This window comes from Oryctolagus cuniculus, chromosome 1, assembly GCF_964237555.1.
Source record: "Oryctolagus cuniculus chromosome 1, mOryCun1.1, whole genome shotgun sequence".
Lineage (NCBI taxonomy): Eukaryota > Metazoa > Chordata > Mammalia > Lagomorpha > Leporidae > Oryctolagus > Oryctolagus cuniculus.
In genome coordinates, this window is record NC_091432.1 from 63,144,304 (window position 1) to 63,159,204 (window position 14,901).

The 14,901-nt window shown below is 43.6% G+C and overlaps 1 protein-coding gene across 28 annotated transcripts in view; it reads left to right on the plus strand.

Moving 5' to 3' along the window:
* NUP98 (nucleoporin 98 and 96 precursor) overlaps positions 1-14,901 on the plus strand; it is a 132,045-nt gene that overhangs the window by 41,238 nt on the left and 75,906 nt on the right. For all 28 annotated transcript variants that reach the window (XM_008264822.4, XM_070074498.1, XM_070074502.1 and 25 more), the window contains one exon: positions 3,683-3,775. In XM_008264822.4, the coding sequence (XP_008263044.1) occupies positions 3,683-3,775 (93 nt within the window). The remainder of the gene's footprint in view (positions 1-3,682; positions 3,776-14,901) is intronic.

The following is a 14,901-nucleotide window of genomic DNA, read 5'->3' on the forward strand; positions in this document are numbered from 1 at the left end:
CCCGAGAATTTTTTTTTTTTTTTTTTTGACAGGCAGAGTGGACAGTGAGAGAAAGAGACAGAGAGAAAGGTCTTCCTTTGCCATTGGTTCACCCTCCAATGGCCACTGCGGCTGGCGTGCTGCGGCCGGCGCACCACGCTGATCCAATGGCAGGAGCCAGGTACCTATCCTGGTCCCCATGGGGTGCAGGGCCCAAGCACTTGGGCCATCCTCCACTGCACTCCCTGGCCACAGCAGAGAGCTGGCCTGGAAGAGGGGCATCTGGGACAGAATCTGGAGCCCCGACCGGGACTAGAACCTGGTGTGCTGGTGCTGCAAGGCGGAGGATTGGCCTAGTGAGCTGCGGTGCCAGCTGAGATTTTAATATCATAATGTTATTTGTTCTGTGGCTCTTTTGGAGGGCCGTAAATAATTCATTATATTCTATGCTTTTTTAGGCCTTCAAAATCCACTTCTCACTCCTTTTGAAAATGCATGTGTTTAATAAACGTTTTATTTGTTCACATTTTATGTTCAGAGTTAAATATTCTTTCAGTCTGACAGGGTGTTTTTATAGGCTGTACATCATAAAATAGGCTGTATTTTAAAATATATTTGACATTCTGGGGGGCTGGCGCCGTGGCTCACTTGGATAATCCTCCGCCTGCGGTGCCGGCATCCCTGGGAAGGCAGTGGAGGATGGCCCAAGTGCTTGGACTCCTGCACCAGCATGGGAGACCAGGAGTAAGCATCTGGCTCCTGGCTTCGGATCGGCGTAGCTCTGGCTGTAGCAGCCATTTGGGGGGTGAACCATTGGAAGGAAGAACTTTCTCTCTGTCTCTCACTGTCTAATGCTACCTGTCAAATAAATAAATAAATAAATATATATTTGACATTCTGTGGTTGCAGATTTCCGATTTGCTTGGAGGGTTATTTGATGTCTGTATGCATTTGTATTCATAAGATGATTTGAAAATGAAAGGTTTTTATCTGCCTTTCCTCACCAGCTTGTGTACTGAATATGAATTGTCTTTAATTTATAAAATTGTTTTGACATAACGGTTGATACGCTTATCTGTGACAGTTGGAGGAAATGTGTGGTATAAACAGTGTAAGCTGGGACTTATTTCCCTTTTGTGGGTTTGAGGTAGTTCACAAGTATCTTGTTTTTTTCTGGTTGAATTTTAATTCCAATAGGATCTTTAATTCAAATTAAAATTTAATTCAAACTTTTAATTCAAAGGTAGGATCTTTAAGTATATTTTATTATTTTTTTAAAGGACGTTGATTGTGCTTGAGTAGGGAGCATTCCCTTTTTGTGGCATAGCTATTAATTAGCCAAGATTTCACTGAATGCATAAATCAAATGCTCTGTGATTAAATCAGATTAGTTGCTTGAATTATAAAATAACATAAAATCTGCTTGTTTTCAAGTCATTTATATTCTTCAAATTTATTTCTTGAACTTTTTCATTGAGATAGTAATCCAAATACGAGCATGACAGTAGACTAGTTTTATTGATATCATTATCTATTTAAAAATATTCTTTGTATTCTCTTCATTATGCTTTGGACTTAATCCTCTTCACAACAATTTTTAAATGATTTAGATGTTTACAGACAGTTTTTTGGGCAATGAATGATTTTTTTTCTTTTGCCATGAGCTATTAAGCATATGTTCATTAATAGTTAGCATTTAGCTGCAAAAGGAATGCCAAAACTTTGTGTGCATATCTGACAGAAAAAACTAATACCAGCAATGAAATGTCATTATCTTTGTCTGATTCCTGCAGGCTTTAATGGAGAATTGTAGAGAACATTTATTTAGCTTATTGGTTAAGACCTCTGCATTCTACACTGGGGTTCCTGGGTTCAGTTCAGAGCTTCCTACCTATGCAGAACCTGGGGAGCAGTGGTGAATGGCTGAAGTAATTTGGTCCCTGCCACCCCCATAGAAGTCGTGGATTGTGTTACTGTCTACTTTTCCAGCCGTTTTGGGCATTTGGGAAGTAAACTAGCAAATGAAGCACTTTCTATCTATTTTTTCTATCTTGCTCAGCCTTCCAAATAATAGTGAATAAAAAAAAGGAGGAGAATTACAGGTTTTTCTCTATAAACAATGAGTCATGGTGGTGATGAATGGTTTACTCAGCAGAATAAGTTAGTAGATGATACTCTTTTTACTGTTAGGTAACTGAGTACTTTAGTATTCCTAGGAGTAAATCTGACATCATGAAAGCTCATCATGTGTCATCAGCCATGCATTACCACCCATGCCACATCCATCTGTTGAAAACAAAAACTGTTGTAGAGACATTCTTTTTAAGATTTATTTACTTATTTATTTATTTGAAAGGCAGACTGACACAGAAAGGGAAGTACAGAAAGAGAGCAAGCGAGCTATCTTCTACCTGCTGGTTCACTTCCCAAGTGGCTACAATGGCCAGGGTTGGGCCCATTCAAAGCCAGGAGCCAAAAACTCCATTCTGGTCTCCCATATGGATGGCAAGAGTCCAGGTACTCATGCAGTCTTTCACTGTTTTCCCAGGAGCACCAAAAGGGAGCTGGATTGGAAGTGGAGCAGCTAGAACTCAAACTGGTGTTCATGCATGCTGGTGTTGCAGGCAGCAGCTTAACTCATGTACCGCAACACAAGCCCCCGTGCTGTAGATTTTTATAACTGACTTTTTTCTTAGTATGAACCTTCAGCTTCAGTAAAGTGTCTTTATTTGGTATCTTTTAAATTATTTTATTTATTTATTTTATTTACTTGAGATAAATGAAGAAAGAAAGTTCTCCCATCTACTGGGTCACTTGCTAAATGCTAGTAATAGCCAGGGGGTGGGCCAGGTTAAATCCAGGAGTCAGAAATTTAATCTAGATCTCCCATGTGGTGGCAGGTATACAATTAACTTGACCATCACTTGTTGCCTTCCAGGGTGTGCATTAGCAGGAAGCTGGAATCAGGGCTGGAGCCAAAAGTTGAACCCATGGTACTCCAGTATGTAGGATGCCAGAATCCCAAGAGACATCTTTTCTTTTTTAAAGATTTTATTTATTTGAGAGGTAGAATTACAGACAGTGCAAGGCCGAGACAGAGAGAACAGTCTTCCATCCTCTGGTTTACTCCCCAGGTGTCTGCAATAGCCGGAGCTGAGCTGATCCGAAGCCAGGAGCTGGGTCCTTCTTCCTGGTCTCCCATGTGGATGCAGGGGCCCAAGGACTTGGGACATCTGCTGCTGCTTTCCCAGGCCATAGCAGAGAGCTGGATGGGAAGAGGAGCAGCTGGGACTAGAACTGGCACCCATATGGGATGCCGAAGCTGAAGGCAGAGGATTAACCTACTGTGCCACCACACTGGCCACCTCCATGTTGTCTTATTTTTTTAGTGAACATTGGAGTGAAACATGCAGTGGTTACTTTGGGCCTAAAAAGGGGAATGTTCCCAAAGCTTAAGCACATTCACTTTGCTTTAATATTGGATATTATCCTATATTGAATTGATATTTCAAGACTGAAAGGTAATTAAGGATATATGAAGACTTGTTTGTAGATATCAAAAATTAAAATTTAAAAAGCTAAATTAGCTTATAATTTATCATTCTTAATGATAAGTCTTGTGGCCAAGTTGTTAGGTGTTTCCTTGCGAGGAAATTGGGAGTTGTGTTAAAAATACAATCTACTAATTCTTTTGTTTTCCTAGGTTTTGGCACAAATACCAGCGGGAATAGTATTTTTGGAAGTAAACCAGCACCTGGGACTCTGGGAGCTGGGCTTGGTACAGGATTTGGAACAGGTAAAGAACTGCTACCTTGAGATACAGGAAGTGATACAACTTGGTTTTCTAATTGTTGCAATTTTTTTAAAAGATATATTTACTTATTTGAAAGGCAGAGTTACGAAGGGGCAGAGGCAGAGAGAGAGGTCTTCCATCTGCTAGTTCACTCCCCAGATGGCTTCAATGACTGGAGCTTCCTCCGGGTGTCGCATATGGGTGCAAGGGCCCAAGGACTTGGGCCATCCTTTACTGCTTTCCCAGGCCATAGCAGAGAGCTGGATCAGAAGTGGAGCAGTTGGGACTTGAACCAGCACCTGTATGGGATGTCAGCACTGCAGGCAGCAGCTTTACCCGCTACGCCACAGTGCCGGCCCCTAATTGCTGTAATTTAAGAGCTCTATTTGGTCATAATGCCTGGAAATAAGAGGCAAAGAGTTTCATTCTTATAACTAGAATCATAAACATTTCCATTAGTTATACTTTAACTGATCTTAAAGTTCAATAAAATATTGAATTTTTTGTAGAAAGATTAACTTTTCCACAAAATTTTTTTCTTCTGTAGTTGTGGTCTATCTGATTTTTAGTATTTACTTTGAGAACTGATCATCTGATGACATTAACTTTTAGTTTGCCCGTGTTTTTTTTTTTTTTAAATAGGGATTTGAGACTTTGAAATGTTTACTTTAAAAAAAGATTTATTTAATTATTATTTTAAGATTTATTTTATTTATTTGAAAGAAAGAGTTACAGAGAGAGGTAGAGACAGAGAGGTCTTCCATCCGCTGGTTCACTCCCAGTTGTCCGCAATGGCCAGAGCTGTGCCGAGCAGGAGCCAGGAGCTTCTTCCAGGTCTCCCATGGGGGTGCAGGGGCCCAAGGACTTGGGCCAACTTCTACTGCTTTCCCAGGCCATAACAGAGAGCTGGATTGGAAGAAGAGCAGCTGGAACTAGAACTGGCGCCCATATGGGATGCCGGCACCTCAGGCCAGGGCTTTAACCCTTAGCGCCTCAGTGCTGTCCCCAGGTTTATTTTATTTATTTGAAAGACAGAGTTACAGAGAGAGGTAGAGACAGAGAGAGAAGTCTTCCATCCGCTGGTTCACTCCCCAGATGGCCTCAGTGGCCGGAGCTAGGCCAATCTGAAGCGAGAAGCCAGGAGCGTCCTCTGGGTCTCTCACTTGGTGGCAGGGGCCCAGGTACTTGAGCCATCTTCTACTGCTTTTGTAGGCTATAGAAGAGAGCTGGATTGGAAGAGGAGCAGCAGGGACTAGAACCGGCACCCATATGGGATGCTGGCACTTCAGGCCAGGGCTTTAACCCACTGTGCCACAACACCGGGCCCCTTAAATATTTATTATTAAACCTTAGTATTAAGGCAGAGCAATAAGGAATATGTGCTGAATATATTAAATACTGTGAAATTTTGCCAACTCTGTATATACCTTTTAATTCTTTAAACTGAGATGTCATACTTTTCCCCTTATTCCCACTGTGAATATTATTTTTCAGTGCCTTTGAAGATCCTGACCCTTCTACCTGCCTAGCCGTTTTAAACAGTTGTACAAGTGTTTCAACATATATAGTTAAAAGAGTTGTTAAAACATACAGCTTGACTGTTTTACACAATACATATGACCATGAGTGTAGTCATTTGGCTGTAAAATATTTATATGATCTCTGCTTCCACTGTCCAGTTGTGTTACCTTTGTTCTTATGATCTGATCATTCTCTTCACATCTTAATAGACTCATTTTTTTATAAAAATTTATTTATTTATTTGAAAATCAGATTTTACACAGAGAAGGAAAGGCAGAGAGAGAGAGATCTTCCATCCGCTGGTTCACTCCCCAATTGGTTGCAACTGTTGGAGCTGTGCCGATCCAAAGCTAGAGGCCAGGAGCTTCTTCCGGGTCTCCCACGTTGGTTCAGGGGCCCAAGGGCTTGAGCTGTCTTCCACTGCTTTCCCAGGCCAGAGAGCTGGCTCAGAAGTGAAGCAGCTGGGACTTGAACCGGTACCCATATGGGATGCCGTCATTGTAGGCAATGATTTACCCAATAAGCCACAGCGCTGGCCCCAATTTAAGTTTTTTTCTATGAACTCTTTCCCATCATTTTCTTTTTAAAGTGAAAGATACAAGGCCGGCGCCGCGGCTCACTAGGCTAATCCTCCGCCTGTGGTGCTGGCACCCCATGTTCTAGTTCTGTTTGGGGCGCCAGTTATGTCCCAGCTGCTGGTCTTCCAGTCCGGCTTTCTGCTGTGGCCAGGGAGTGCAGTGGAGGATGGCCTGGGTGCTTGGGCCCTACACCTGCATGAGAGGGGGGAAGGGGAGGCACCTGGCTCCTGGCTTCGGATCAGCGCAGCGCTGGCCGTGGCGGCCGTTTGGAGGGTGGGCCAGCGGAGGGAGGACCTTTCTCTATGTATCTATCACTAACTTTGCCCACATGGGAGACCAAGAGAAGCATCTGGCTCCTGGCTTTGGATCAGCACAGTGAACTGGCTGCAGCACGCCGGAAGCGGCGGCCATTGGGGGATGAACCAACAGCAAAGGAAGACCTTTCTCTCTGTCTCTCTCACTGTCCACTCTGCCTTAAAAAAAAAAAGAATCCATGTGTTTCAGCTGTGGTATAACAGCTGTTAAAAGCTTGGCATATGCATTGTGAGACCCTTTTTTATACATTTTTAAAACATGCTTCCACAACAAACACATTTGTACATAAGTGTTTTATATATAGGGTTTTTTTGTTTTTGTTTTTGTTTTTGTTTTTTTTTTAACAGGCAGAGTGGACAGTGAGAGAGAGAGACAGAGAGAAAGGTCTTCCTTTGCCATTCGTTCACCCTCCAATGGCCGCTGCGGCTGGCGCGCTGCGGCCAGCGTGCTGCAGCCGGCACACCGCGCTGATCCGATGGCAGGAGCCAGGAGCCAGGTGTTTCTCCTGGTCTCCCATGGGGTGCAGGGCCCAAGCACTTGGGTCATCCTCCACTGCACTCCCTGGCCACAGCAGAGAGCTGGCCTGGAAGAGGGGCAACCGGGACAGAATCCAGAGCCCCGACCGGGACTAGAACCCAGTGTGCCGGCGCCGCAAGGCGGAGGATTAGCCTATTGAGCCACGGCACCAGCCTATATAGGGTTTTTATTATGGTTTTTTTTGTTGTTGTTGTTGTTCTTTTTTTGGACAGGCAGAGTTAGACAGTGAGAGAGAGAGACAGAGAAAGGTCTTCCTACCAGTGGTTCACCCCCCAAATGGCTGCTACGGCTGTCACGCTGCGCCAATCCGAAGCCAGGAGCCAGGTGCTTCCTCCTGGTCTCCCATGCTGGTGCAGGAGCCCAAGCACTTGGGCCATCCTCCACTGCCTTCCCCGGGCCACAGCAGAGAGCTGGACTGGAAGAGGAGCAACCAGGACAGAATCCGGTGCCCCAACTGGGACTAGAACCAGGGGTGCCAGCGCCGCAGGTGGAGGGTTAGCCTAGTGAGCCGTGGCGCCAGCCTATGTTCTTGTTTTTTAAGATTTACTTAATTTATTTGAGAGGCAGAGTTACAGACAGAGAGAAAAGGAGAGGTAGAGAGGTCTTCCATCTGCTTACTCACTCCACAAATGGACACCACACAGCCAGAGCTTAGCTAATGTGAAGCCAGGAGCCAGGAGCTTCTTCTTGGTGTCCCACACGGGTGCAGGGGCCGAGGCACTTGGGCCATCTTCTACTGCTTTCCCAGGCCATAGCAGAGAGCTGGATCAGAAGAGGAGCATCTGGGAAAGAGTTGTGAATAGGCACCCATATATGTTGATTATGTTCTTAAATGGAACATGACATGCCCTACATTAGTAATTTTTAAGTCAAAAGCTAGGTTTATTAGTTGATTGTAATATTAATGTAATGGACTGCAGCCAGCCTTTAAAGAAAATGAACTAAAATTAAAAGTCATTGTAACTTGAATGGCTGACAATCTTTTATGAAACTTTTGTTATAGTTATATGTATATTGTATATATTATGGGTCTCAGTGTATTTCATATCATGTTTCAAAAATGTTTAGAGACAACTGTCTTAAATAGTATTCTATGACTTGTTTTTTATTAGACGTTATCAGCATACCTGTTTTTTTGGTTAGTACCCATAGATCTTTCTCATTTTAACTTTAATTGTTTAGTGTTATGTATATACATATATATGTGTAATTTACATGCACCATAATGCATAATCTCTATGCATAATTATTGCTAAAGTTCACCTTTATTGATTGACATTTGAGGTACTTGACAGTACTAGCAAAGTCCTCAATGAAAATCCTTGTAACATAACTTTGCTTGTTCAGTTGAAGTTATTCTGGCAAATATGTATATTTTGAGTTTTGGTTGATCTTTTTTTTTTTTTTTTTTTTTTTTGGACAGGCAGAGTGGACAGTGAGAGAGAGAGACAGAGAGAAAGGTCTTCCTTTGCCGTTGGTTCACCCTCCAATGGCCGCCACGGCCGGCGCTCTGCAGCCGGCGCACCGCGCTGATCCAATGGCAGGAGCCAGGAGCCAGGTGCTTTTCCTGGTCTCCCATGGGGTGCAGGGCCCAAGCACCTGGGTCATCCTCCACTGCACTCCCTGGCCACAGCAGAGGGCTGGCCTGGAAGAGGGGCAACCGGGACAGAATCCGGCGCCCCGACCGGGACTAGAACCCGGTGTGCCGGCGCCGCTGGGTGGAGGATTAGCCTATTGAGCCGCGGCGCTGGCTTGGTTGATCTTCTTAATTTGCCTTCTGAGAGGAATATCATTTTGCATTATTGCTCACATTGTATATAAAGGCCCATTTTTCCATACTTTTTTCCATAATCTTGGACTTTTGCATTTTTGCATATGCGGTAGTGGAAATCGCTGTTTTCCAGTTCATACCTCACTGATTTCTGGCCTGCTTTTTGGCCATTTGGATCTTTCAGTTCTCTATGCATAATTATTGCTAATTGTTTCTTTCTTGATTTATTTTTCAGGTTTCTTTACATATGGTGGCTATTGTGTTATTTGGCTGTATGGTAGAGGTTCATTTTGAATTTTTTTTACCTTAACCAAATGTTAACACATATTCAGCGAGAAGTAAATATGGACAAGCTTTGATTTTTTTTTTGTCACTGTGATCCCTTAACATAAGAAGGACCCATAAAATAATACTCTCTTCAAATCTTAGTGGAAAAAAATAGCTTTTATATGGGCAAATTAAAGAGAGCCTTTTGTTTTGAAGATTTATTTTATTTATTTAAAAAGCAGAGTTAGAGAAAGAGCTAGAAGAAGAAAGAAAAATCTTTCATTTGCTGGTTCTCTCCCTAAATGACCACGATGGCCAAGGCTGAGCTAGGCTGAAGTAATGAGCTAGGAGCTTCATCCAGGTCATGTGATTGCAGGGGCCCAAGCACTCGGCCACCTTCTGCCTTCCCAGGACCAATAGCAGGAAGATAGACTGGAAGTAAAACAGCTGGGACTCAAACTGGCACCCATAAGGGACGCTAGCAGTGCATGCGGTGGCTCATCCTGCTGCGCCACAACGTTGCAAAGAGGACTTTTTTAAGGGTAGCTTTGATTCTAGGTAGTTTATGAATATACATCCCAGGCTTGGGTAAGATACTACGCTAAAGGGCTGGCACCATGGCTAACTTGGCTAGTCCTCCACCTGCAGCGTCGGCACCCTGGGTTCTAGTCCCGCTTGCTCCTCTTCCAGTCCAGCTTTCTGCTGTGGCCCGGGAGGGCAGCGGAGGATGGTCCAAGTGCTTGGATTCCTGTACTCGCATGTGAGACTGAGAGGAAGTACCCAGCTCCTGGCTTCGGATTGGTGCAGCGCTAGCCGTAGCGGCCACTGGGGTGTGAACCAATGGAAGGAAGACCTTTCTCTCTGTCTCTCTGTCACTGTCTATAACTCTACCTGTCAAATAATAATAATAAAAAAAAAGATACTACGCTGATGTTTACTATAGACATAGATGCCTCTGAACTTGCAATAAAATTAAGTCCTTTGGTCAGTGCTGTGCATAGTGGTCTAAGCCTCTGCCTGCGGCATGGGTATCCCATATGGGCGCTGGTTCACGTCCCAGCTACAACTCTTCCAATCCAGCTCTCTGGTATGGCCTAGGAATTAAGTGGAAGATGGCCCAAGTGCTTGAGCTCCTGTACCTGCGTGGGAAACCTAGAAGAAGCTCCTGGTTCCTGGTTTTGGATTTGCTCAGCTCTGGCCGTTGTGGCCTTTTTGGGAGTGAAAGAGTAGATGGAAGACCTGTCTGTCTGTCCCTCTGTCTGAAACTCTCTCAAATTCATGTATCTTTGGAAAAAAAATCATAAAGTTATGTCCCAATAAGCCCATCTTAAGTCAAAAAACATTGAATACACCTGACCTTCTGCAGCCTATCTTTTTTTTTTTTTTTTTTTTTTTTTTTTTGACAGGCAGAGTGGACAGTGAGAGAGAGAGACAGAGAGAAAGGTCTTCCTTTTGCCGTTGGTTCACCCTCCAATGGCCGCCGCGGCCGGCGCGCTGCGGCCGGCGCACCGCGCTCATCCGATGGCAGGAGCCAGGAGCCAGGTGCTTTTCCTGGTCTCCCCTGGGGTGCAGGGCCCAAGCACCTGGGCCATCCTCCACTGCACTCCCTGGCCACAGCAGAGGGCTGGCCTGGAAGAGGGGCAACCGGGACAGAATCCGGCGCCCTGACCGGGACTAGAACCCGGTGTGCCGGCGCCGCTAGGCGGAGGATTAGCCTAGTGAGCCGCGGCGCCGGCCTCTGCAGCCTATCTTAAACATATTCCGAACATTTATGTTAGCCTACAGTTGGTCATCACAAGCAAGTACTGAGCTTTTATATCAGTAGCTTAGGAAATGATCAAAACACAAAAGTTTGGTTTCTACTAAATGCCTGTTGCTTTTTTATCATCATGATGTCAAAAATATATATTTTAAATTGTCCTAAGTTGGTGAGCTGCTATAGTTCTTAAAGGCTTTTTCTGTTTTATTTTTAAAATTTATTTATTTATTTGAGTGGCATAATTACAGGTGGGTAGAGGGGGACAGATATTCCATCACTGATTCACTCCCCAAATGGCCTCAACAGCTGGCTGGGTCAGACCTAAACCTGGAGCCTGGAACTCCTGCTCAGTCTTCCACATAGTTGGCAGGGGCCCAAGTAATTGATGATCCTCCACTACTTTCTCGGGTGCATTAGCAGGGAGTTGGGTCAGAAATGGAGCAGGGGCTGGTGCTATGTTGCAGCATGGTAAAGCCCCAGCCTGAAGTGCCAGCATCCCATATGGGTGCCAGTTCGAGTCCCAGCTGCTCTACTTCCAATCCAGCTCTCTGATATGGCCTGGGAAAGCAGTAGAAGTTGGCCCATGTCGTTGGACCCCTGCAGCCATGTGGGAGACCCGAAAGAAGCTCCTGTCTCCACACTTCGGATCGGCACAGCTCTGGACGTTGCAGCCATTTTGGGGGTGAACCAGTGCATGCAAGACTTCTTTGTTTCAACCTCTCTCTGTAACTCTTTCAAATAAATCAAGATAAATCTTTAGGGAAAAAATAAAAAAGGAAGTGGAGCAGCCAGGACTTGAACTGGCGCCCATATGGGATACCTGTGTCACAGATGGCAGCTTAACGTGCTACACCTCCGTGCCGGCCCCAAGTGTTAGCTTTTTTTTTTTTTTTTTTTTTTTTTATAAGGTTTATTTATTTATTTGAAAGAGTTACACAGAGAGAAGGAGAAGCAGAGAGAGAGAGGTCTTCAGTCTACTGCTTCACTCCCCAGTTGGCCACAATGACCGGAGCTTCTCCAATCCAAAGCCAGTAGCCAGGAGCTTCTTCCGGGTCTTCCCAGACCGGTACAGGTGCCCAAGGACTTAGGCCAACTTCTGCTGCTTTCCCAGGCTATAGCAGAGAGCTGAATCTGAAGTGGAGCAGCTGAGACTCAAACCAGCGCCCACATGGGATACTGGCACTGCAGGTGGTGGCTTTACCTGCTATGCCACAGCAGCAGCCCCATGGTATTATCTTTCTTTTGGAAGTTTCATTTCTGTGTGGTCAGAGTTATTTTTTTTCTTTGACTCCTAAATCTTAGAAATTCTAAGTAGCAATATTTTCTGTAGTGTAAAACCATAAAATGGTTTTACATAAGAAGTCTTTTTCTGATGCTGTTGAATCTAATTCCGCAATAATGTAATGACTCAGTATTTCATTTTAATATATTAGTTTTCTTTATCAAGTATTCCCTGACAGACTATGATCATGCTTTTGTTGCTATTACATATTTACATATTCTTTATTTATTTTTGGCCATATAAGCAAAAAGACAGTACTATCAGTAAAGGATTCTACACCCCCAACCTTACCAACAATAGATCAGGTGAGGCACTGAGAATTGTGAGAATTACCAGAACTTGGTGTTTAAATTCCTTGCTTGATACATCTGTTAAAGTAGCCTTTGTCTTTGAGAGGAATATGCACTGAGACTTCATGGAAGCACTCATATTCATGAACTCTGCATTTCATTTTATCACAAATAAACCTGGCTCTGTAGCTTCGAGCTGCACTTTTTGGGGGTATCAGCTAAATTGGTATTCCTCTGTAGGCTCTTGTTTTGAGTGATTGATAGAGATTCAGATTCATGCCTCAGCAGAAATAAATTTTCTTGTAACATTGCCTTTGGGTACTTTGTAGATAATCAGCTTAAGTGCAAATATTGAATATACAAGTACATAAAATTTTTTCTGTGCTTAGATTTAGGTGACCAATCCTACTATAAATTTTTTTAAAAGATTTATTTAATTTGAAAGTGAGAGTTACAGGCTGGTGCCGCAGCTCACTTGGCTAATCCTCCTCCTGCAGCACAGGCACCCCAGGTTCTAGTCCCGGTCGGGGCGCCGGATTCTGTCCTGGTTGCTCCTCTTCCATTCCAGCTTTCTGCCGTGGCCTGAGAAGGCAGTGGAGGATGGCCCAAGTGCTTGGGCCCTGCACCAGCATGGGAGACCAGGAGGAAGCACCTGGCTCCTGGCTTCGGATCGGCACAGCGCCAGCCTTAGCAGCCATTTGGGGGGTGAACCAACGGCAAAGGAAGACCTTTCTCTCTGTCTCTATCACTAACTGCCTGTCAAATAATAAAAAAATGTTACAGAGAAAGGGTGAGACAAAGAGAGAAAGATTGATATTCTATCTGCTGCTTCATTCTCAGATAGCCACAACAGCCAGGACGTGGCCAGGCTGAAACCTGGAGCTTCATATAGGTTTTCCATGTTGGTAGCAGAACCCCAAACACTTGGAATGTCTTCTGCAGCTTTTCCAGGCCATTAACCAGGAGCTGGATCCTAAGGAGAGCAGCTAGGACACTGGCATCACAGATGGCAGCTTTACCTCTGTGCCACAAAGCTGACCCCAGTATAAAAGATTTAGCATTTACCCTTGGTGTGTTCTTTTCCCCCGTGTGTTCAGAGGCAGGAAAAATAAGAGCATCTACATAATCAGTTTCTTACTCTACAATTGATACTTTTGTTAACACTGTGTACCATTTTTTTGGTAGTTATTCATAATATCAAGAAGTATTATTTTATAAATTTTACTGTGAAGGGTTCAGCTAATAAGGTTGATTGTTATATTAAGATACTCAGAAAAATCTGTCTGAAGCTAGTAGATACGATACTATAGGTAAAATTGAATTACAACATTTGTTATAGATCTCTTTTTCCTAAGTCTCTTGGAGTCCCAGGCCCAAGAACCATTTTGTTTCCTCTTCACCCCACCCTAACTCCATACCTTCCTTGTGACTCTCCCAGGTAATGATAAGTCATACATTGACAGATAACCATACTCTTAAATCACATAAAACATAGCGTGAGGAATACCTGTCAACTTACGTTTCTTCATTAAGCATAAAAAGCTATCTGCATAAAATAAGGCAAATTTGGTTAAAATGCATATTTTTCCATTGCAAGCCTACCTTCAGGTCATTTTGTGACATTGCGTTTCTAGAGTATCTGAACCTCATAGTGCCCTTTTATTTTTCTTTGGGTTATTGAAATATAATGGTTTTTAGACTTTTCATGGGCCTTCATTCAGGGATACTACAAAAGTATATGGAAAAAGCTATCCAGAACATTTTTATCCATCTTACATAATCAAGTTTCATCTAAGTCTATGGAGGATGAGGAAATGTTAAACTGGGGGGGGGGGGGGGGGGTTCTAAAATTCATGTGTAAACTATTTCCTTTGAGAGAGTAATATAATTTTAATATTTCTTGAAGCTTGTACTAGTTACTGTTTGAGACTTTAAAAAGAAGTCTTATTAAAGATGAACTTATTTTTAAAAGAAAGAGGAGAAGACAGGAATCTTCCATCCACTGGTTCATTCCCCAAATGACCACAAGTGGTAGGGCTGTGCCAGGCAGAAACCAGGATCCTGGAACTCTGTACAGATCTCTCTTGCGGATGGAAGGGGCCCAAGTAGTTGGGCCATCCTTTACTGCTTTATCAGGCATGTTTGTAGTGAGCTGAGTTGGAAGTAGAGCAGCTGGAACTTGAACCAGCACCCATATGGGATGCTAATGTTGCAGCCAGTGGCTTAACCCTCTGCATCACAATGCCGTTCCCAAAGCTGAGCTCCCCCCCAACCCCCATTTACTTATTTATTTGAAAGGCAGAGTTACAGAGAGAGAAAAGGAGAGACAGAATGAGATCTTCCATCTGCTGGTTCATTCTCCAAATGGTTCCAATGGCCAGACCTGAGCTGGTCCAAAGCCAGGAACCAAGAATGTTGCTGGTTTTCCATGTCTGTGCAGGGGCCCAAGGACTTGGGAGCCATCTTCTGCTGCTTGCGCAGCTGCATTAGTAGGGAGCTAGAGCAGCCAGTTCTTGAACTGGTGCTCATGTGACATGCTAGCACCATATGTGGAGGCTTTACCCATTACGTCACAGCACTGGCCCCAAAGCTAAGCTTTTTAAGGTAAAAGTTCGATTGGTAAATGTTGTCTTTAATTGAGATTAGATGGTAAGGGAATGTAATTTGTCCATTTAGTAGTCATCTTTACTGATTTATATTATGTGAATTTTTTAGGTATAAATGTCTTATTCTTTTTTTTATTGTCATCTCAAGTTGCTGTATGATATTTTTGGTATTTAAATATCTTTGAATTTTCTTTGTAAGCTCA